The following is a 25,989-nucleotide window of genomic DNA, read 5'->3' on the forward strand; positions in this document are numbered from 1 at the left end:
TCATTTATATATGGATACAGATAGGTATATTTAATTACAGACAGGATATAAATATTATAATTAAATATCCATGTTATATATACATATTCTATACACATATTCCATAACCATATAAGCCAAAATACATTGATTACAAAGAATTTTCTTTATAACAATCCTGTGAGATATATACATATATATATATATACATATATATGATAAATATTATCTTATTTTAATAACAAATATATTTATTATAATATTAAAAACAAAAAAGCATAAAGACCTCTGATCATAGATAGCTTTTATGGAGACAGACCTCAAACCCTGAGGACATTAAAAATAAAACATTTCCAGATGAAACCTCAAAGGGTGATATAAATTGGTAGGCTCTCTTGGAAGAATTCAAAAAGGATTTTAAAAGATAATAAGAAAAATGGGAAAAGGAAATGAGAGTTTTGTTAAAGAGTTTGGAAAAGTATAAAAGGCTAAAACTCTGAATAGGTGCACTGGAATCAGACAACCGAGCACTTAAGGCTAATTACCTATTGGATAATACTCTATTAGCATATGCTTGGAAAATGGCTCTTCTCACTATTCTGTGCTGGCTCAATCTTTTGGTGTATACAGATAATTGTAGGAGAGATTAGGAGGTGGAGTAAGACAAGCCAGAGTCATTTTGGAGAAGGACAATGAGGAGAAAGGAGGTTAGTGGCAATCTTCGTGGAGGTTTGTTTCTCTCCTTTACTTTTCCCCCTAAAGACCAAAGACTTTTTCTAATCCTGACTCTGGCTGATCCTGAAGTCAACAGGGAACTAACCCAGATGTTACAGAAAAGAAAACAGAAATTATCTCAAGAAAATTCCTTAAAAAAGACAGATTTGGGGGCAGCTAGGTGACACAGTAGATAGAACATCAACCCTGAAATCAGGATGACTTGAGTTTAAATCTGACCTAAGACACTTAATACTTTCTAGCTGTGTGACCCTGGCCAAGTCACTTAACCCTAACTGCCTTAGCAAAAAAAAAAAAAAAAAAAAAAAAAAAAAAAAAAAAAAAAAAAAAAAAAAAGACAGATTTGATGAAATGGGAAAAAAAAGAATATAACTCTATAAAAATAAATTTGGTGAAAAGGAAAAAAGAAAACAATTCCTTGACAAAACAGAATTGGTGAAATGGAAAAAGAGAACAACTCTCTAAAACACAGGGTAAAAGGAGGTACAAAAGCTACCTGAAGAAAATAATTTACTAAAAATCAGAAAAACAACTGAGCCAGAAAACAAATCTAGAAGAGACAATCTAAAAATTATTGGACCACCTGAAAACCATGATAAAAAAAAAAGAGACTAGGCAACATCCTTCAAGAAATGATCAAGGAAAACTGCCCTGGTATCCTAAAACCAGATGGTAAAATACCCATTGAAAAAATTTACTGGTTGCCTCCTGAAAAAGACCCTAAAATGAAAACTCCAAGGAATATCATAGCTAAATTTCAGAATTATCAGATTGACAAGAAAATATTTCAAGCAGTCAGAAAGAGACAATTCACAAATTGAGGAGCCACAATTAGGATTATTAGGACCTAGTAGCTTCCACTTTAAAATATCAAAGGGCCTGGATATGATATTCTGAAGGGCAAACGAGCTTGGAATGAAGCCATGAATCAACTATCCATCAAAATTAAGCTTTATCTTTTTGGGGAAAGATGGACATTCAATGAAATAGGGGAATGCCCTTTATTTTTGGTGAAAAGACCAGAGGTGAGCAAAAAATCTGAACTTCAAATACAGAGCTCAAGAGAAGCATAAAGAGGTCAAAAAAGGGAAAGAAAAAAAAACTATGTTTTTTTCAAAAGCTAAAATGTTTACATCCATATATGGGAAGACGATAAATTTTAACTCTTGAGAACTTTATCTTTGTTAGGGGTATACTCATAGGATGTAGGTAAAATTTAACTTTATTGTGATGATATAAAAAAGAAACTAGAAGTAGGAAAGGGATTGTACTGAAACAAGAGAAAAGGGAAGGTAAAAAGGGGTAAATACATCACATGAAGAGGCAAAAAAGACCTACTATCACCATTGAGAGAAAGAAGGGGGAATGATGAACATTGTATGAACCTTAATCTCATTGGATTTGGTTCAAAGAGAGAATATCAGATATATTTAGTTTCACAGAAAAAGATATTTCACCCTCTAGAGAAGTAGGGTGGAAGGGAGTAAGAAAGGAGGAAGCTAATAGAAGGAAGAACAGAAATAGATAGGGAAACAGATAAGAAATGGAAAGGGGCTGTAAAAAAGTAGGGCTGATTGAGGGAGGTGATGGTCAGAAATAAAACATTGGGGAGGGGGGAAAGGGAAAAGAAAAGTATAATTTGGGGAAAATAAGAGAAATACAGAATTAGTAAATGTAACTGGGAATATGAATAAGATGAACTCTCCCCTAAAACAAAAGCAGATAACAGACTGCATTAAAAACCAGAATCCTACAATATGATGTTTACAAAGAAACACATTTAAAACAGAGTGATACATAAAGAGTAAAGGCAAAAGAAAGAAGAAAATCAAAATGCTAATATCAAATGAAAAGAGTGAATTTTCCACCAATAAAGAGAAAATTAGAGCAATAATTAGGAACTATTTTGCCCAGTTGTATGCCAATAAACATAATTTAAGTGAAATGGATGAATACTTACAAGAATACAGTTTATACAGATTAACAGTGGAAGAAATAAATTAGTTTCATTTTAGAAAAAAAATGAACAAGTTTTTAATCAACTCCTCAAAAAAAAAATCTCTAGGGCCACATGGATTTATAAGTGTATTCTAGTAAACACTTAAAGAACAATAAATTCCAATACTATGTAAGCTAACTGAAAAAATGGGGAAAGAATAAATCCTATCAAATTCTATTTATGACATGGTGCTGATGCCTAAACCAGGCAGGGTGAAAACACAGAAAGAAAATTATAGACCAATTTACCTAATGAATACTAATGCAAAAATCTTGAATAAAATATTAGCAAAAAAATTCCAGCAAGTTATTATCAGGATAATACACCATGACCCAGAAGGATTTACACCAGGAATGCAGGGCTGGTTCAATATTAGGAAAACTATTAGTATAATTCACTATATCAATAACCAATGTAATAGAAATCATTGAATATTTCAATAGATTCAGAAAAAAACATTTGACAAAATCCAAGACTCATTCCTATTAAAAACACTAGAGAGCAAAAGAATAAATGGAGTTTTGCTTAAAATGATCAGTACCACTACTTAAAACCACCAGCAAGCATCCTATATAATGGGGATAAACTAGAACTATTCCTAATACGATAAGGGATGAAACAATGTAAACCATTACTGTTAGATATTGTATTAGAAATGAAGGCTTTGACAATAAGACAAGAAAAATAATTAAAGGAATTAGAGTAGGTAATGAGGAAACAAAATTATCATTCTGCAGATGATATGATGGTATGCTTAGAGAATCATAGAAAATCAACTGACACTTCCTAGAAACAATTCACAACTACAGCAAAATTGCAGGATACAATATAAATCTACATAAATCATCGGCATTTCTATATGTTATCCACAAAGTCAAAAATAATATAAAATACTTGGGAGTCTGCGGCTAAGACAAGTCAGGAACTATATGAACACAATTACAGAACACTTTCCACAAAAATAAAGTCAGATCTAAACACCTGGAAGAATATCAAAAGCTCATAGGTGGGTTGAACTAATATAATAAACATGACAATTCTACCTAAATTAATGTAATTACTCTGTGCCATACCAATAAAACAGCCAAAAAATTACAGAAATAGAAAATGCAATAACAAAGTTCTTCTGGAAGAACAAAAGGTCAAGAATTTCAAGGAAATTCATGAAAAATAATGCAAATGAAGGTGGCCTACCTGCACTAGACCTAAAACTGTATTATAAAGTATCAGTCCTTTCAAAACCATTTGCTACTGGCTAAGACATAGTAGATGAGTAGAACAGGTTTGGTTTACAAGCCACAATACTCAATGAACATAGTAATTTAGATTTAGTGTTTGATAAATCCAAAGACTCCAATTTCTGAGATAAGAACTCATCATTTGGCAAAAATTGCTGGGGAAAATTGGATAATAGGCATTGACTAAGTAACATCTTAAACCAAGATAAGGTCAAAATGGGTTCATGATTTAGCTATAAAGAGTGATACTAAAAGCAAATTAAAAGAACAAATTATAGACTACCTCTCAGATCTGTGAAGAAGGTAGGAATTTGTGGTCAAATAAGAATTAGAGTACCTCATACAATGCAAAATGGATAATTTTGATTATATTAAGTTAAAGGGTTTTTGTACAAGTTTTGTACAAACAAAACCAATGCAGAAAAGATTAGAAGGGAAACAGAAAACTGAGGGAAAAATTTTACATCCAAGAGTTCTTATAATGGCCTTATTTCTAAGAGAGAGAATTGACTCAATTAACTCAAATTTGTAAGAATACAAGCTGTTTTCCAATTGATAAATGATCAAAAGACATAAACAGGCAATTTTCAGATGAAATGTAAAATATTTCTAGTCATGAAAAAATGCTTTAAATCACTACTGATCAGAGAAATGCAAATTAAGACAACTGTAGGAGGCAGCTAGATGGCACAGTGGATGGAGCACTAGCCCTGAAGTCAGGGGGTTAGTTCAAATCTGGCCTTAGACACTTAACTTACTAGCTGTGTGACCCTGGGCAAGTCACTTAATCCCAACTGACTAGCCAAAAACAAAACAAAAGACCATTCTGAGGTATCATCTCATACCTCTTAGATTGGCTAAGATGACAGCAAAAGATAATGATAAATGTTGGAGGTGGGAAAACTGGGACACTAATACATTGTTGGTGGAATTGTGAACTGATTCAAACAATCTAGAGAGCAATTTGGAACTATGCCCAAAGGGCTATCAAAATGTGCACACCCTTTGATCAGCAGTATTTCTACTGGGTCTGTATCCCAAAGAGAATATAAAAAGAGAAAAGAACCCACATGTGCAAAAATGTTTGTAGTAGCCCTCTTTGTAGTGGGAAGAAACTGGAAACTGAGAGGATGCCCATCAATTGGAGAATCTGAATAAGTAATCATATAAGAATGTTATGGAATACTACTGTTCTATATAAAAATGATTTCAGAGATGCCTGGAGATTCTTCCATGAAATGATGCTAAGTGAAGTTCACAGAATCAGAAGAACACTGTACAACAGCAAGATTATTTAATGATCAACCCTAATTGGACTTGGCTCTTTTCCACAAAGAGGTGATTCAGGCCAATCCCATTAGACTTGTGATGGAGAGAGCCATCTGCATCCAGAGAGAGAACTATAGAAACTGAATGTGGATCACAACATAGTATTTTCACCCTTTTTATTGTTGCTTGCTTGCTTTTTGTTTTCTTTCTCATTTTTTTTTCCTTTTTGATCTGATTTTTCTTGTGAAGCATGACAATTGTGGAAATATGTATAGAAGAATTGCAAGTGTTTAACATATATTGGATTACTTGCTATCTAAGTGAAGGGGTCAGGGGAAGGCAGGGAAAAATACAAAACACAAGGTTTTCCAAGGGTGAATATTGAAAACTATATATTTTGAAAATAAAAGTTTAAAAATGTGGTGGTTTTCCTTGGAGGCAGCCTTAGTCTCAGTTGAAATAAATAATTACTCCAAAATCGCAGCCAGCTGGTAAAAATGCAAACGTTTATTTCTCCTTCCAAATTAGCCTCGTTAGTTGAGGCCTATCTCTCTGCCTAACTCCAAGAGATCTTGCAGCTTTGTCCTTGGCTTCTGCCTCTGCTTTCTTCAGCCTCCAGCCAGCTCCGACTCATGGCTTCTCAATCTCCAGTCTGTTGTGAGTAGTCTTTTCTTCCAGAGTGTTCTGTCTCAGAGCCCTGTTGATGTTCCCGAGAAATTCTTCCTAGCTCCAAGAGCTTCCTCCATATATATCATCTCCCAAAGGTTAACTCCACCTTCTGGAGGGAGAGGGATTCTGGGTTATCTCCCAGAGTGCTCTCTGGTCCTAAGGGAGGTGTGAATTCAGACTAAGCCAGCCCTGAATTCTCGTGTGAACTCCATTGAGTACTTAGATGCTTATGAGCTCTCTAAAGGTGTGAACACAAGCATTGATGATTCAGTTTCACTTAGTATCTTGTTTCAAGTTCTGGCCCAAAATAACTCTAAGATTAAATTAACTCCAATGTCTTTAACACTTTGTAAAGAAATGTCTTAACACTTTAGTAAAGATTCCAACAAAAAAACAATTAAACATTATGAAGCCAAAAAAAAATTCCAAGAAAGGAAAAGAAACAGCACATTAGACCAAAATTAAAGTAAGTGCATTTTATTTTAATCAATTCTGGAGCAGGGTGGAGGGGAGGGGAAACTATCAAGGGTATGCCAAGGTTAAAGTGAAATAATTATTGGTACTTGCACAGAAACTGATTTTTATTTAAAAAATAATAGCAAATCATGACAAGGGAATCATAAAGATTGACTGAAAATTGTCAATTTGCTTAAGCCTTCAGTAATTACCTTAAAATTTTTGGCCAAGATAGCTCTCTGAATTGAAACTGGCTATTTAGTTTCCTGACACTCACAGTGAAATCTTAAAATTTTCAGCAGGTGAAACAATAATCAAGAAATCCAATTGAAGAGGGTTGTCACTTCTTCTACTCTATAATTTCACAAAAATTTAGCCTCAGCACCCCATGTGCAATAGGAAATGGGACTTACATCAAAGTCAGAGGCAACACAGGCAAATAGGCCTACAGCCTCCCATTATGACTAGAGAGGGGAAAGACACATGTAGTCTCTATTTAGAGGAAGCATAAGTACAGGACTGCACTAAGAAAATTGTAATTTTCCCACTGCAGAAATCCCACAAGAAAATGTCTCAGGAAAGTCATAAACAAAATACAGAAAGCCCATATAAAAGAAATAAATATTGCAATCATTAAGAAAGGAGCAGCTCAAATAATAAGTCAGGTTTAGGATCATGCAACAATGAAAGTACAAAAGAAAAAAAAAATATATATATATATATGTATGTATGTATATAAAATCCTCCAGCCCAAATGGCAGAACTAAGAGGTAACAAATATAGTTAGGAATATTCACTTAATCATAAAGACCTCCAAGATAATTACTATAATTGGCAATTAGATGGTATAGTGGTTAGGATAGCAGAGACACAAAACCCAAGCTTCAATCTTTCCTATTAATTTCAATAACTTTCTGGCCCTAGCTAAGTAATTTAACCTTTCTGTACCTTAATACTCTCATGGGCAAAATGAAGGGATTGCATCTAATATCTTCCAAAAGCTATCATTTTATGATTATATAATGTTTCAATGGGCCTAGAATTTCATTGTTTTGGTATTCCATCCAATAATGCAGGTAGTATCTTACCCTTGCCTGTCCTATCTGTAATATTATTCCATACATCCAACACAAAGAGTACAATGTACTAAGGACCTACCTTGAATTCTCCTAATACACTACTAATAAGAATTGTCTAAACATTTTTATTGATGCTCTTGTAGGGAATCAACTGCTCCCCACCCCTCTATTGAGTGGAAATCATCAAGCATAGTCAGCATCAACAGAGCACCATCTATATTATATGTTTTGGAAGGGATTCTTACGTCAGGTTAGAATATATTATTCGTAAATTTCAACTCTATAATCCTATCCTGTTTTGATTGTTTTGATAATGATGATCATGATGATGGGAGTGGTGGTGACGAATCCTTTGCTTATATTCAGAGAATATTTAACCATTCATTTGAAATTTCCTGTTGACCCCTTGATGTTATTTTGTTTAAAGATATGTGAATATAACATTCTGAGATGGTCTAAATATTTTATTTCAGCATGATAGTAAAAATAACAGACTTCTGAAAACTACCTTTTGTCAGGGCTGTCAAAGCAATTATAAAACAAAGACAAATGGTAAATGGAACTATTGGAGAAAGAATCACAAACCCTAGATGAGAATATTTCTGAAAAATGAATTAAGGAGAGGAGGACCAGATTATATCCATTACTTTATCCATTCTTCTCTGTCAGTTCATACTATTTAAACTCAGTTTTTCTAAAATTAACAACACAGAAATCCATATTCTCAATATATTAAGGCCTGATGTGGAATCAGTCAGTTATTTCTCTATGCCTTGATATAATGTTAGTGACAACAAAGAGGACAGAGAAGAGACATTTAAAAGACATAAGAAAAATTATAAAAAAAAACAATAAAGGCAAGAAACATGGAATAATTTTTGGTTATGTTGGACTAATTATGTGTAAAAGTTTTTACAAAGAAACCTCAAATCAATGTGAATTTACCTAGCTTTGATGACTAACTATTCTAAAGTTTCATCGATTTGTCTATTTGTTTGCCAGTTTCTACCCCCACAAAGAGCCAAATACCTCTGTATCTACTGAATGTAAATGAAAGACTAGATCATTCTAAATTATTTTATTTCATTTACATAGCCTGTCTAGTGGTAGAAACTAGAAATTCAGATGCTCTCATTCCAAAATTGTCTGGATGCGTTTTAATGAATTGAGTGACCACATCTTTCATGCCCTAAGACACATAGTAATTGACATTATATTGTCAAACAAAAACCAGTCATGAATTACTACTTTGCAAACACCCATTTTAACTTGAAAATAGATCACTTCCTCCCTAGGAGTGACATAAAACATATATATAATCCAAAGTTTAAGAGAGAACCAAAAAGTATGTAAGCCATTGCCTCAGGTAAGATGACTAAAGTTAAAGGAGAAAAACTAGTGGATTTTAGGTATTAATTTCTGTAAAGCCAAGAAAAAAAAAAAAAAAACTATAGTCAAGGAGATAACTAAGGTGTGAATTTTGAATGTTTTTTCCAACTTCCTATTATTGCTGGCCAATTAGAAAAACTTTAATAAAGATAAATCTTCAGAAAACTTTTTAATGCTTTAGATACTCTTTCCAAGTTTCTATGTAGTAGTATCAAAATTAAAGATGAATTTGTATAGCATTGCTTATTATTCATAAAGATTAAAATGTGATTTCATACTTTGAATCTATGAGGGATTTTTTAATGTTACAAACATTGAGCTTAAATTAAAATTGGGTTTACAAAAAAAGAATAAGAATAATTTTCAAAATCTTATTAATGATGATTATTTAAATTGTATTGCTGACATATTGGACTTAAATTTTTGGAAGCATAGGAATAAAAGATAAGTAGTATCCCTATAAAACCATCAATAAACCTTATCAGTCTTGAGAATAAGGTGGAAACTTTTTTCCAAAAAGATTAGAGGTGGAGCAAAGATGCCAGTTATCAGCACTACTATTGAATAACGTTCTAAAAATGCCAATTAGCTAAAAGATAATGAGCATAGTAATCTAGTGTTCTACGGACCCAATAATCTAAGCTTTTGGGGCAAGAGTTATTTGCCAAAATTTTCTAGAAAAAACTGGAAAGAAGTTTGGCAGAAACTAAGTATAGACTCAACTCAAACCACATATCAAGATATCTTCAAAGTTATGTTAATAGACTTTATGTCTATGATTTAGTCATAAAGTGTGAAATCATGAGCAAATTAAGAGAGCATGGAATACTTTGACTATCGGACTTGTGGATAAGGGAAAAAATTAAATTATTAACAAACAAGAAATAGAGAGCTATATAGGATATAAAATGGATAATTCTAATTACATCAAATTAAAATGGAGGCAAAATAGAAGGAAATCAAGAAAATTGGGGTGTATGAAGAAGGAGGGTATACAGGAAATTTTCTGATAAGGGTATAATTTCTCAAATATATAGGGAACAGAGGTTATAATTTGTGTGTATATATAACTACAAATTAATAAGAATATAGGCCATAAGTCAATTCATAAATGGTCAAAGGATATGAGCAGACAGAAGAAGAAATCAATGCTAACTGTAATCATATGATAAAAAGCTCTAAATCTCTATTAGAGAAAGAGAAATTAAAACAATGCTAAGTTGCCTCTTCACACCTATGTGTGAAAAGTAAAAATGACAAATGTTGAAAATGAAGTGAAAAAAATTTGACTATTGGTTGAGCTGTGATCTGAGGCAATCATTCTAGAGAGCAATTTGGGAGCATTCCCAAAGGAATATAAAACTGTGCCTTTTCTTTGATGGAAGGGTACTATTAGTGGGTCTATACCCCAGGTAGTTGAAAGAAAAAGTAGCTATAAGTACAAAACATTTATAGCAGAGTTTTGTTGATGTTGTTTTGTTGTATTTATTTTTATTGTGGTGACAAATAATTAGAAATTGAGAGGATGCCCATTAACTGGAAAATGGCTGAACAAATTGTGGTATTCGATTGTAATGGAATTCTTAAAATAGCTTGGATGACATCTTTTGACTCATGCATAAATTGGATTTAAGTGAGGCAGCATTGTGCAAAGTCTTAGACTCGTTGTTTCTTCCAGAGTAATCAGAGTACAGTGGCAAGAAAAAAATTTAAAATGACTGCTGATGTCTTGGGGATCAATGTATATCCTTAGCATCTTTGAAGTCTGATCAAGTTCTAAGCATCTCACATCCCCTGCTTTTACTGCAGTCACAACTCTTTGGAACAAATTGTTCACATCCACTTATTCCATCACAGAAATCTTAACATCCTTTGGGTAGACACCCTACTAATTCATTTGAGTCTCATTGATAACTCAATAATATGTGATGGAATGTCATTGCACTATTAAAAAAATAATAAGCAGAATACTTTCAGAATAACCTGGGAAGACTTACATGAATTTAAGTAGAGTGAAAGAAACACAATAAGGAGAAGGTAATATCGATATTGTATTAAGGTCAGTTATGAATGACTTAGCTATCCTCAGCAGTGTAATGATTTCAGGACTTCCTAAATTTTTTCTACTTGTGACCCCTTTTCACCCGAGAAATTTTTATATGACGCCAGATATATATAATAAAAGAAGCATCCAAATTAGACATTTACTGATAACAAATCATAATTTTGAAACCTCAATATAACCTCAGTTATGACCCATATGGAGTCATGAATCACAGTTAAGAAGCCAGGATTTAAGACAATTCCAAATAACAAATGATAAAAAATGCTATTCATCTTCATAGAAATAACTAGTGAAGTCTGAATGTAAATTTAAGGACATATTTTCAAAACTTTATTATTATTTTGTTTTTGTTCTGCTTTTTCTTTTGTAACATGGCTAATATAGACATGTTGTCATGACTACTTCTCAAGAAGGGGGGAGAGACAGACATTGAAACTCAATTACTTTAAATTAAAATTTTAAAATTTTATTAACATGTAACTGAGAATTTTTTTTATTTTTGTTGGTATGCTATGTTTAAATACTTAAAAAAATCGATAATGCATCATCCATAAACACCTAACTACCTTTAAAAGCAGAATTTAAAATGTAAATTTATTTTTAATTCTAAATCTATGCAATTGGTACCATGATCCATATTTTCATGTAACATACCTGGAACAATTAGCAATTTCCATGCTTGGACCCTCGCACTGCCAACCACCACATTGAGGAGAAGGATTATCACAGGAACGAGTTCGGCAGAGGCAAGAACCAACCATATTGCCATCTGTATGAGTACAGGGGATCCATGGTGACCAGGCTCCATAATTTCCATCCACTGTTAAATTCCTTGTCTAGGAATAAAATTCAAATAAATGCACAATGAAAACCTGAGAATTTTTTTAATTTATGAAAATTAAAAAAACATCATGTGAAATGATCAGACTTGGTTCAAGATTTAAGAGAGAGAGAGAGAGAGAGAGAGAGAGAGAGAGAGAGAGAGAGAAAGAAAAGGAGAGAGAGAAGGAGAAGATTCAAAAGAGGTGTTAGAGTTAAAATAGTGATTTGGCCTTATATCAAACAGACCCATTTGACACATCTATTCTTGAGTTACATGATGTGGAGAAGTACTAGGTGAAGAACTCACTCCATTAAGGCAAGCTGCCCCATTTCCTATAAATTATGTTCTTAGAGAACCATCCAATGAAAGGTTAAAGACTTGTCTGGTGACATAGGTAGTAAGTGTTAGAGGCAAAATATGAATTTAAGTCTTCCTGGATTTAAGGTCCAGTCTATATGGAATATGCTGTACTACCTCTCTCTTTGGCAAACAATATTTATATTCAGGATTATTGTTTGGTAATGCTTGGTTTGGGGAGAGGGAATCTAAGGCCATGAGGTATAGCAACAATTGAACAACTCTGTTATATATACATTTTGTCTGAATTAGTAATAAGATAGCTGCTTTAAGTTGTCTCAGAGATTATATAATATGTGGGCCTACAAAGCAAGACAAAATTCCAATGTGGTCACACAGTTAATAATTCAAACTTAAGACCTAAAGTCCTAGTATATTAGATATCCTAAATAAATGTTTTTGTATAATTATTTTCTGCTATCAAACTTCTTTTCTGGCATGTCTAATAAGAAAGAAATTATAATGAGCATATGATTTTAATCTAGATTGCTTTCAACATATTGTTCAGAATATTATATCTCATAATTAGATTAACTGTTGTTGAAAAAAATAAAAACAAGGTAAAAGCAATAAACAATATAATTTTTTCCACTAAAGGAAAAGAATGAGAAAGTGTAAAATTTCATACAATGAATTGTTCCAAAGTAAGTTTAGTTCATTTGTTGTATAATTGCATCAAACACCCGGCACTCAATTTTAGCATGAAAATAAAGTATATTTGTTACATAGCTTGAAAAAAAAGAAGTCTAATTACATTCAAGTAGTATGCATCCATTATAACTCCTGATGCTGGTCATACTCCATCCATTCCACCAAAACTTCCATCTCTTAACTAGTAATTATACGTCTTAAAATTCATCTTTCATGTACCATCCTATCCTAAGGAAGAGACAGGCTGATGTTCTTTTAAATATAGCTGAAAGAGCTGCAATCCATCATTTCAGAATACTGCTGACATGTGTTTATTGGAAATAACGCATTGTTCTTTGTGGAGGAAAGTAGAGCTGAACTGGGCTTTTGCTCTGCTATTTTTCCCAATACAACTGGAAACAGTGATTTCCCGTTTAATGTCAAGAGTGTTCATTCTCTCTGACATGGCTGGGTGGTAGAACAGAGATAACATGTCCCTGGCCCAATTAGTGTCAGAGCTATGATTACATCTCTCCTCCTTTATTTTCAGTGTTCAAACATGCTTGATTCCACTGAGGCTGCTGAAAATCTTGAGCACCAAAACACAGCTTGCTCCCTTCTTTAAGAAATAGGAAGGTAGATTGGTAATACAACTGAACCATCTCCTCAGGCAACTCACAGTGTTTCATTTGATCCTGCCAAGGATGGGAATAAAGAGAACAGCAAGACAGATAGACTCATCTCATGGGAAAATTGTGATGGAAATGTTTCAACTTTAAAAGCCCCTTGTCACCTTTCCCTGCTAAACCAAGAATGAAAGTAAATAGCCCTATGATATACTCAGGTTCTCCACAGGACATATCAAAGATATGATAGCTTGGATTCATATTAAAAAGGCACCCATCCATTATCTCTACCTCTGATGACTGTTGTTTCTTCTTATGGGAGCTGGTACAGGTAATTGGGAACTTTTAACATTTAAATCAAATCAATTATATGACTCTCATATTTCTACTTATTCCCAAATTGTTTTCACTGAATATAAGGAATGAATTATTTAGATTTGAACTAGCTTTCCTTTGACTGAATCTAGTACTTTTCTGAAAAAAAAATCATCATGTGTATGCACAATACAAAATCCCTCCTGCTGTATAAATGGTATTACGATTATTTTTCAGAATAAAACAAGCTTGAATCAATTAATTGTTCATTGAGTCAGTTATGTGCAATAATAATTATCAGGCAGGTTATTTGATATCATATTTATAAAATGTAGAATTAGTTATAATTATGTAGCATTCCATAGCCTACATTTATACTGATTATTAACTATTATTAAGTGACTTTCCCCTGAGATAATGGTAAATTTTGAAATCAGAAAACCCAAGTATCCCACCTGATTTTCTACTTAATGTGCAACTTTCAACATTATTTTGCATTTCTGTTCATTTTTTTTTTCATACAAAAAATAAAGCTACAAGTCTAGATTAGGATTCTTTACCTGGTGAATAAAATTCAAGTAATCCTTAAAGTGAGACTAAAAAAATACATCTTTATTTTCACTAACCTATACTTAAATATGCCCTTTCCTTAAAAAATATTAATATAATTCTGAGAAAGGGTATATCAGTTTCAAATAGGCTGCCAAAAATTGTTTTTATTTTTCTGTCATTTTTCAGTGTAATGTCTAACTCTTCCTGGCCTCATTTGGGGTTTTCTTTGCAGAACAGAAGAGATACTTAAAGGTGAAACTTAGTAAATAGGGAATGGTTTCCCATTTCCTTCTCCAGGTTTGCCTAGGGTCACACAGCTAGTCTGAAATTCTATTTGAACTCAGGAGTCCTCCTGACTCCAGACCTGTTCTCTATCCTCTATATCACCTAACTTCCTTGAGCCTGCCAAAAGCATCTATGAAAAACAAAAAAGACTAGAACTACTAATCTAGATGGTTCCTAAAGTCTAATATCCTGTGACTTATGTGCTTTGACAAAAATCAAGACCTATAATAGTTAGTGTGTGATATGCTATAATATCTTTTTTCCTATAGTGAAACATTTTGTCTACATATATTTGACTATATTGGAAAATTCATTGCACCTGATGGGATTATGGCAAGATTATTATGATTATCTACTTAGTCAAATGGGTTAATGTAGATAAGATACAAGTTTATTTTGACATACCATCCAATTACAGCATTCATGAAAAAGGCACAAAATCTGTCATCATATAAACATTGGGGAATAGAAAAATGGATGTTATAGTAATGGTGGCAATGGAAACAGATGTTTTGAAATTGCCAATGAATGTGACAGTGAAGGGTAAAACAATGCTGAAGCAACAACTACCTATTGGTATAATTGTTAGGTGTCAAAAACAAGGATTTATGTCTATACATTTTAGTGAAAGATTGACTAAATGTCATTTGGAATCAGAGACCAGGTGTTCTGTAGAAAAGAAGGCTGCTTGTTTTATATGTAGAAAAGGGATATCTGACATCAGAATTGAAGAATAATGTATCAGAGAAATGAATGCTGAACTTGTACAATGACACAAAACCTGGAAAGCCCAGATACAAGAGAATCAAGGACTCCAAGGACAACTAGAGATCTTAAAACTCAAAAGAGGTTTTGGTAGGAAAGCTTGTTCAAACTCCTACTGAAATTTTTTAAGCCAATAGGAACATTGCTGAAAGAAGCTAAAAACCATTTTAAGAATGACTGAAATGTGTCTCAGAAGTGAAAAGTATCTCTGTCAAGAGATAAAACCTGCATATGTGATAAGTGAATGTGGAAGGTAGAATGGCAGCTAAGATAGTGTTTGAGTAGGTCAGAATACCATCTCCATTTTGAATGTTATTATGGTCATTTTTATATTATTTAACTTGGAATCATGTTATTATGACTCACAGACACATCAAGAAATCTTCCCTCTCCCTCCTTCCCTTGTTCAGAAGACACAGTTAAGAATTGGAAGACTAAGGGATATTAATAGAACAGATACTTATAAGTGAAACTTAGTAAATAGGGAGCAGACCAGTTTCCTTCCTTTTTATTCAATAAACACTTATAAAATGCTTTCTATGTGCCAATAGGAGGCTAAGTGGAAGGCATTAAAGGATAAAAATGAGGAACTTCCACTATCTTCAACAGCTTGCTACCAAGGTTATGATTGCCTATTTAACCTCCCTTATGAATCACTTTCTTCTTATGTACTTTACCAAACTGTTTTATCATTAGCAGAACCATTTCTACACCTTTTTGCCTAATGAGAAAAGCTTTGTCTCTTTCATTGATTTGTGGAGATTTAATAAAATAACCGTTGCTAACTTGTTGCCTTTTAGTTAAGAAAGGGCTTTGGAGGGTCCTTTATAGGGGTCCTATAACTTTTGAGAAGAGCTGAAACAAAAAGAAGACAGTTTCTATAAATGATTTGGAACCATAAATGCCAGGTTCTGCCTTTTGGGCTAGTGAACATACCAAAAATTTTAGTTCTTAATTAACAAAACTTATACCAACTTTTCTGAATAATTGATACTGCTCATTTTAGTGATTTTTAAAATATTTTGCAAGCAAAAACATATCTCCCATAGAAAGGATGTGTTGTCAATTGTAGCAGTACAATTTGTATTATATGTTGGGGAAATGTAATTCTCAATGGTCAAAGAGAATATTCTTAGCATTTATTTTAGGAAGACTAATTAAAAATGTACTCTAATAGTATCTAGGATTTGACATCCAAATAGTTGATACTGTAAAGCTTGTGATTATCAGAGCCCTCATTCAGTTTTTCAAAAAATAAAAATATTACATTAGATACTATTATTCTCAATTTTCCCCTAAATAATTTGAATTACATAGTGAAAACATATTTATCTCAAACGCAATTGTATAATTTATAATAAAAGTATTAAAAATATCATGGCAGATGTTTTGCCCTGCAATATGAAATTAGAAAAAACTGTGAAAAGTGAGAAAGACAGATATTTGCACAAGAATTTTGTGCACCTTTGCTAAGGGGGTTGTAGAACTCCAAGGTTCTAATATTTATAAGGGTGAATCAGGATGCCTGTTCAAAGTAGATAAGAGGTCCCTTGGTCACATGATGCTCTATTGATAGGGAATTTAGGGAATGTGCTAGAGAAAGGCTTTAATCTACTGTCAACAATATTAGTGTTATTGGGTAGACAAACCAAATTCCATGTTATATAAAAGGCTATTCCAAATGGGAGTGAGCATAGAATTCCCAACAAAAGTCTTGGGGGTTCTGAAAAATCTTCCTTGCTGATTTCCATGAGAGTTTGGTTCTGAGAAGTGGTCAATTCTATGATAGATCTATAACAATAGATATGCTACACAATACCTTTTATGTCTACAAATTATTTCCCTTATAACCATTACTTTGAAGTGGCCTCTTGACTTGTATATGGCAAGTAAATTATATCTAATAAAGAAATCCAAAGTGTAAAAAATGAATATTGGAAACTAGTACTAAGTTAATAGAGTATAAATGAAGGAAAGGAATGAATTTCAAATAAATTATTTTTCTAATGATATATTGATAGGGGTGGGAGAGTAAATTTTTGCTCTTTTAATGACATTGATTAGCAAATCCCTTAAAACTTCCATTCTTACTGTATTGACTTATAGATTATATGGCTTATGTGTCTATTTGTCTACCTATCTATGCCTGTTTTTCCGTCACATATATATGAATATTTTCACATATGTGCGTATGTATGTGGCATATAGACATTGTTTAAAATTCTACTATATTTTTTTAGGGTCATCTTCATTTCATGTAAATATGGTAGATCTTAGAGGATGCGAACATTCTTCTTACTTGACATTTCTTAAAAAGTTACTTGTGTACAAGTTTCTAGATACCTCATTCTTTCTTATTCATGCTATTGTTTCTGAATCTTGGTAGACAGGATTAGGTTCTACTCAGAGATTAGAGCATTTAAAAGTGTGTGTGTGTGTGTGTGTGTGTGTGTATTTGTGTGTATGCTGACAAGTTGACAAGTCTTTTAGCTCTTTATGTATTTTTTAAATTATCTTTACTTAGTAATGAAATTTAAAAACTGAGTAGAATTGACTTTCTACCTTTGGAATCTTGAGTGAAAATACTTTATTATAAGATTCTTCTGCTGCTTGCCATCTAGGGGAGGGGGTGGAGGGTGGGAGGGAAAAATCGGAACAGAAGTGAGTACAAGGGATAATGTTGTAAAAAAATTACTCTGGCATGGATTCTGTCAATAAAAAGTTACTATAATAAAATAAATTTAAAAAAAAGATTCTTCTGGTATGCCTTTGGATTTGGGTGAAAAGAGAACACAATAATTGTGCATCTTTGTTCAGCAAGCAATTAATGTGTGGGCACACTTGTCATTTTGAGAGGAAGAAAGATTTTAGAAATATGGCTAGCACTAATACAATCTTGGTTTTGAAAATTTTATCTCCCCCCCAAAAAAACTAATCCAGACAATCAAGTATTGCATTGGCACAAGTGTATCACATCTGGGGTAGGGCCTAAGGATGAAGGTGTATTTGCAGAACTGGAAAATTTCTGCAGCAGAAACTGAATTGCTTATTATTATAGTGACACCATTCTCCAGATGTAGCAGAAATGAAATTGCTTTATGTTTTAGCTTGGATATGTATAAACTCTAAAGTTAGAGAGTTTTTTGTTCATTTTAAATACCATTTAAGCTGCTTTTTGCTGATAGTTCTAACTTGATAGGAATATGACATAGGCTTTATTGTACTATGTAGAATAAATATTTCTAATTCTTGGAATTTCTTGATGTTTTCAAAGATCAGCACAAGTACCATCTCTTACAAGAATATTTTTTTCTCATTCTCCATAGTTGCTACCATATGTCCAAATAACTTTGTATTAATTTTGTACATATGTTCTATTTACTTTTAGGAATACGAAGTGTTTCTTACAATAGAATGAAATCTCTTTGAGGGTAGGGACTCCCATTTTTTTCTCTGTATTAGCTGTGCCAGCACACAGCAGGCCTTTTGAGAAATTAATTGGTTGGTTGGTTGGTTGATTGGTTGATTAAACAAATATAAAGTTAGCTATAAGTGGATTTCAAAAAGAAGAAATCATATTATTCCATAGTTGCCTATTTTAATATTAAAATACAGTACATGTTCTAAATGGGATTGTTCTGAAAATACAATCTACTTTTATTTTTTCCATCATTATTCATTTGGGTAAAATGAATCTCTCACTAATATGGTGCATCAGACTATGCATGATATACATCGATTATATAGGCCATGGCATTTAATACCCTTGTTAAGCAACATTAAAGATTAAGACAATATGTATACCTAATCTATAGATCTATAGCTTAGAGATATAACAGTTAAGATCAGGTGCAAGGTACTTAAAATACTTTAGAAGGACCATGTTGTTCTGAGTCATAATTTTAAAAGTAAAAAGTATATCACTCAATATCTAATTAAGACCTCATACTATAATGTAAACTATAAGAATACTTAAATACTGATTTTTTAAAACAGATAAATCATACTGAATCCAAAGGCATTAGTACACATTTTTTTCCTGTTCCATTTCTCTCCATTCTCTCTACTTCCCCTTCCCACTGAGAAGTCAATAAAAATAAAATTCATTAATATATAATTTATATACAAAAACTCCATTAATAGCCATATTTCCAATAGTCACCCCCCCAAAAAAAGTAAGAAAAATAAATAGAAAGAAATGTTTCAATCTATACTCTGAATCCATCAGTTTTCTATCTAGAGGTCAATAGTATAATTTATCATGAGTTTTTTTCTCCTGGTTCTGTTCAGTCCAGTCTGCATCAGATCCCAGAAGCTAGGTGACATAGTAGATAAGACTACCAACCATGGAAAATCTGTTGACATTTGATCTCAGATACTTAATGGTCACTTTACTTCTATCTACCTCAGTTCTGTCCTCTGCAATGGGGATAATAATAGCAACTATCTCCCAGGATTGTTCTGAGTCTTGAATGAGTCAATCATTTTAAAGTGCATAGCACAATGTTTGGTAGACAGGAAGTACTATATATGCTAGTTATTACTATTCCCAAGTTTTTCTGAAACCCTTTACTTCATTTTTATAGTAATAAGGAATTCAATCACATTCAAATAGCATAACTAACATTATGGTTAATGTTTATAACATATAAATGTTCATCTAACATACATAAAAAGCATATCACTTGTTTCTTTAAACTCCCAATAGATAGGCTGAGGGAAAGAAAACATGGCTTAAGTTCAGCCATTTCTCTATTGATGGGCATCTCCTGTATCCATTTTTTTTTTACAATCACAAAAAGAACTGCTATAAATATTTTTGCACAAATGAGTCTTTTTTCCTCTTTGATATATTTCTTTGAGATACAGTTCTTGTAGTAGGATCATTGGGCCAAAAGGTATATTCAGTTTAATAGCATTTTCAGGCATAGTTCCAAATCATTAGCAGTGCTTTTAATGGCACACATAAAATCATTAATTTATAACTAGCAGAAACCTTAGGAGTTATATAATCTGATCTTTTCATTTTACAGAAGAAGAAATTGAGGCTCAGAGAAATGAAGACCTTGCAATGTCATACAATTAGCTAGACAGAGTCAGGACTTAAAATAGATTTTCTAAAGACAAATGCTGTGTTCTTTTCTACTCTACTACACTGACTCATATCCATACCTGACACATCAGAAGTACTTGTCAGACTATGAAATTCCTCAGTTAATGTATTGTTTATAAAGTTTTGTTTTATTTAACTTGAGAAATGGTTTTGATAATTGAAATTTTCCCACTTTCTCAAGAAAAATGAGAAAAAAGTAATATATGCAGATTTAGGAGAGGTTTTTTTTCTTTATTTCACCAGAGTCTAGTCTTTACCTTTCATTATTAATAGTAATATCATTCAGCTGCCTCATCTCTGTGTGTCAGGAAGGATTTTTAGAAGGTATAATTAAAAGATAGTGGGTTGCAAAGTAATCCACTATGTTCTATCCTTTGCTGGTTAGTCTACACGAACTAGAAAGATATGTGTTTTCCTTCATTGTGTTTTGCTCAAGGTTGGTGATTTGCATAATTTATTTTGCATTGCTTGCTTCTAAGTCAAGTGCAATATCCATATTTCTGAGTTATCAAAAGCATACCATGATATATGTTCAATTAAATTGAATGAGAAGGTAGCGATGGATTAGCACAAATCCATCACCTCTACTGGAAAAATAACTCAAGTTTTGCATGTTCTACAGACAGCTGAATCAGTAGTATCTCTTTAATATGCAAAAGACAGCATGATATGCCATTTTTTTCAATCAGGGTTAACTGAAGAAACAACTCCTAAGACAACAGTGCTTCTCATTGCCCTTTGATATTCCCAGAGGCATAGTAAAAAGTAGCCTACCCCTGATAGGCAGCAACTTGATAGCTAGCCACTGTTAATACAGTCTGTCTAGTGGGAATATAATGAAACAAGTGACATTTATTATCCGTATGGACATTTCAACTACTTAGCTGGCATTTTTAATGTTTCATTTTAAAATAACTGAAGGACAATTTCACGTATCCAATCTCTGTATAAAAACACACACCTTCACGTCTTAGGAAAACCACTATTATCTTCTATACCTTTTCCCAAATAAGAATTAAATGATGAATTAGTGGTATTATCTGACTACAAACAAATGTAATCTACAAGCCACATAGCAAAGTTCATCTTGTTGTGACTATCAAGTCACATCTTTTATATTACAATTTAAGTTCTTCCTGTTTCATCCAACTTGTTTTCCTAAATTACCACTACAAAAATAAAAACAACAACAACAAAAAAGATTATTCTGTCTGCAATCAACACATCTAGAATACTGTATGTAAATGGCATAGTTTATTCCTAAAATTTATATATCATTGTTTTCTTTCATAAAGGGAAAGTCCATAACTTTTCTCAATATAATTGGGCAGGAACTGAAGGATGGGGGGGGCGGAGAGGGGATTGTGATCAGAAGTGAGGGAAAGAAGAGACAATCAGATGTGAGTGCTTTCTATTTTGATAGGGGAAATTCTGATAATTCTTCTCTAATCTGAAGAGTTTTATTGAGAAGGAATAGGGTGGTTAATGTGGGCCTTGGAAGGAAGGCAGGTCCCTCTGGGAGGAAATATATTTGTAACTGAAGTTACAGTTGAAATATCATATAGTAGAAAAAATTGTGAGTCAAGATACTGGGGAAATATATCTGGATCTATTACTCATCAGCTATGAGAACTCAAACAATTTGCTTAACTTCTCTGGGACTCATCTGATTCAGCAATTAAATTTAAGGACTCTGGCCAGCCCCTCTATAACATCCTATGCATATCTAATATTCCTTTCTGTGTGTCTCTTATCAGGAGATTTATCTGAAGTACCAAAAGAATTCTATCAGTTGATTCATTCAAAGTTTATAAAGCTTCATAAAGCATACAATAATATGAAAAAAGCAGAAACAGAGCCTTATTTTGTGTATACATTCATATCCCATTAGCTCTCATATTAGGATGATTAATAAGATGACTGGAAACACATTTTGTAAATTGAATACTATTAACCACTTTCATTGTTATCATTCAGGTTTGACTATTTTTGGAGGAAATAATTGTGAATTGAGTCTACTCCAAATTCATATGATCCAACATCTTTTGAACTGCTAAATGTTTATCTCTTATTGACTCTCTCATACTCATCCCCAACAATGGCTTTTTCAAGCCATTCTTCTCTATCTACTTCCCCCAGTCCCCTACTTATCCAATTTATCTATATTGTAATGAACCCTTTCTAAAAAGGTTTTCTATCACAACCATTTTATTAAATGATCTCTCCCCTCCTCTAATTCCCTCCTTATTACCATTTTCTTTTCTATATATCCATAGTTCTTGATTTGTTTGTGGCCCATGGTATTTTGGATAGCATCTTTATTGGTATTAACTTGTCTTTTGGTTTAATTATACTGAATAGGATTACAACTTTTCTTACTAGTTCTTAGATCATTCCTCTTCGTTCTCTTTATTATTTCTCTTTATAATATTTAAATAGAAATGTTCTCTGGGGTTTTCCTATAATCACCCATGTCTTCTTTCCCTAAACTTAGAGACAGCATTTATTCCAATAACTTCAGTTACCACCTGTACCTACATAATGAATAAGTTATTGTATTTTATATCTTCAAATTCCCCTTAGAACTTCAGTTCCACATTTCCTATTTCTATATACCTGTATCTAGATTTCCAGATGGAATTTTAAATGCAGTATGTCTAAAACTGAACACATCATCTTCTCCTTTAAATCTGCCTTCCTGCAAACCTATTATTTCTGATAATAATATCATTACATTATCACTCTCTAAGGATCATAATGTTGGAGACATCTTTAACAACTCCCTCCCTCTTATCCCACATGGCTAATTAATTGTTATAATATTATTTCTACCTTAGCCATATAACTCACATCTCTGTTCCATACCAATTGCCTCTACTCTAATTTAGGCTTTTATCACTTCTTGCCTCAGCTGACAAAATAACTCCCAAACTAGAATGTCTGGCTTCAATAAAATATCATTTTCTAATCCAATCTCTAATTGCTGGCTGGATAATTTCCATACTGTTATGTATTTTATTCAAAAATCTTTCATCTATAGTTTCAGATAAGGTAAAAGGTCCTGTCCTGAGATTCAAGACTTTTCACATCTTGGATTCAACCTGCCTTCTTCAGATCAAAGATCAGTGGGTGGAATTAGATTTTGACTTAATATGTAGACTTTTTCAAAATTAGGAATTTCCCAAAAAACAGAATAGGATAATCTGAGAGGCAGTTGGTCCCTACTTCACTATTTAACTAGAGATTTTTAAAGCAAAGGATGTATGACCCTTGGTAGGGAGACTATAAAAGGGATTATCATTTAGTTATGGTTTGGATTTGCTGTGTTCTAAGGTTATTTCTACCTATGACATGCCTAGGACTCATGGATTTTATATTCTAGGCCCATTAGATTACTCCCTTTTATCCACTCTGTTCCATTCCTCTAGGATCCTCATTCTTTGGCTCATGCCATGACCTACATTTGGAACAGGTTCCCATTTCCAATTGCTGAAGCTACTTCCTTACCATAAGGTCCAATACAGATGTCACCTCTACCCAAAGAGTACCAATTCTCTACCCCTTTTAAAATACATGAATTTCTCTCTCATATTTATTATCACAATTTGAATATATCTGGACTTTACACTTTTTTTAGTCTCTCATATATATGGGATGTTACAGGTAGTTTTAGTAGAAATAAAAATAGATAATTCTGGGAAGAATCATTATCAAAAACATGAGTTAATGCCTTTATCTTCTATTTTTACTTTTTTTTTTTGACATTTTACTAAATTCTAAGCTTAAAACTATGGCTCCCAAAAGATTTTACAAATATGACTTTGTTCTAGCTTTTAGCAGCATGAAATACTAAAGGAGTCTACAAGGAACTTTGAAGAAAGAACTATAATTAAACCCAAGGGAAAAATGGGACAAAGGGCTCATTTTCTTTGTCACCACCAACCAATTGCAGAAAAGTGTCACTATCAATTAGAAAAATTCAAGACTGGAGTAGATTTCCTGTAGTCGAAGCACCGACTTCTGTCTCTCATTGCATCCCATTTTGGTTCTGAATGTATCCTATGCTACTGTTTTTGTATTATCAGCAGTTTCTACTACTGCTACTGCAGATTTTCTTACATCCAAAGTTCTTGGCAGAATCAAATGGTTTGATATTAGAAATGGATTATCAATACAAATAGCACTTTAAAATGATACCTCAACTGTGGGGATTGAGTATGGATCACAATATGGTATTTTTCACTTTTTGTTGTTGTTTGCTTGCATTTTGTTTTCTTTCTTGTTTTTTTTCCTTTTTTGATCTGATTTTTCTTGTGCAACATGAGAATTATGGAAATATATATAGAAAAATTATACACGTTTAACATATATTGAATTACTGTGTACGGGAGGGGAGGGGATGGAGGGAAAAAATTTAGAACACAAAGTTTTACAAGGGTGAATGTTGAACAATAAAAGGCTTTAATAATAAAAATAAATAAACAAATAAGAAGATATCTTATCATTCCATCGGCTGTTGTACCTTAATGATAATGGAGCTTTTCCATCTAAAAACACCTTGAGAACAGGGACTATCTTTTTTTTTTTTTCTATTTTTAATAATAGGGCTTAGCAGAGTACCAAGGGCTTACTAACTTCAGTACTTCTGAATTCATTCATTCATTCAATATTTCCCACCCCTCCCCTCAACAATGTAGCTTCCTAGGCAGCTACCAAACCACAGCTATTTTTTTTTTTAAGGCTCAACTATAGATGAAAACAAGCAAACAAAAGCACGTTAACAACACTTCACACAGCATGAATGAGCAGTAAGCTAAGGAATCCATAAGTTTATTTAGTAAAATTTAGATTTTCAAGGAAGCATCTAAAGACAAATAAGTTTGAGCACAATGATTGTTTGAGCTTAGGAAACAAAGAGATCTACACACATTTCAGTAGTTCTGAAAAAGCCAATGACTATCCTCATACTTACTGGACATGTTGAGATACTCTGCTCCCACTGGCTCATGCTCAAGCTTTCTTCCAAGGTTGTGCATTTCTTCATCACCACATCCCAGCCACAGTAGGGATCCTGAGCTCCGATACAAGCACTGTAATACAAGCACCAAAAGTCAAGAAAAGAGTAATTTGGCCTGCTTCATGAAATGTTTTTTGGTCCTACTTGTAGAAGCATTTAAAATACAAATGAGTTTAAAAAATAAAAATTAATAGGACATTTATTTTGCATATTAAGATGAAGACTAGAAGGATAAATTCTAAATGAAAAATCAAGTAGTCAATGCATTTATGAACATGTGATATCTGTCACAATGTAAGGAAACATCTCAGAGACCGAATAAATCATGAGAATTCATGTTTTCATATATTTTTATATTTTATAAAGCAAGTCCTTCACAATAACTTTGTAAAATAGGCAACAAAAGTACTTCTATTCCCATTTTATAGATGAGACTACTTAAGTCTAAAGAATCTAATCCATGGGTAATTTCTCATCCAATATAATTGAACATTTATTATGCTATATTGCTAATAAATGAGGTATATGAATAACATACTTAATAAGCCAGCAACATAAAATAAGTATGTGGTCAAAGTCAAACTATGAGTGCTTCAGAAAGACTTTATCTGAATCTAAGTTCAATTCT

At 32.7% G+C, this 25,989-nt stretch overlaps 1 protein-coding gene across 3 annotated transcripts in view; it reads right to left on the bottom strand.

The window, feature by feature from the left end:
- Nucleotides 1-25,989, bottom strand: part of SEMA5A (semaphorin 5A) — a 600,495-nt gene that overhangs the window by 108,299 nt on the left and 466,207 nt on the right. For all 3 annotated transcript variants that reach the window (XM_031946119.1, XM_031946120.1, XM_031946118.1), the window contains exons 13-14: nt 25,317-25,434; nt 11,533-11,714 (exon numbers count right to left, since the gene is read on the bottom strand). In XM_031946119.1, the coding sequence (XP_031801979.1) occupies nt 11,533-11,714; nt 25,317-25,434 (300 nt within the window). The remainder of the gene's footprint in view (nt 1-11,532; nt 11,715-25,316; nt 25,435-25,989) is intronic.

The sequence above is a fragment of the Sarcophilus harrisii genome, chromosome 1, assembly GCF_902635505.1.
Source record: "Sarcophilus harrisii chromosome 1, mSarHar1.11, whole genome shotgun sequence".
Lineage (NCBI taxonomy): Eukaryota > Metazoa > Chordata > Mammalia > Dasyuromorphia > Dasyuridae > Sarcophilus > Sarcophilus harrisii.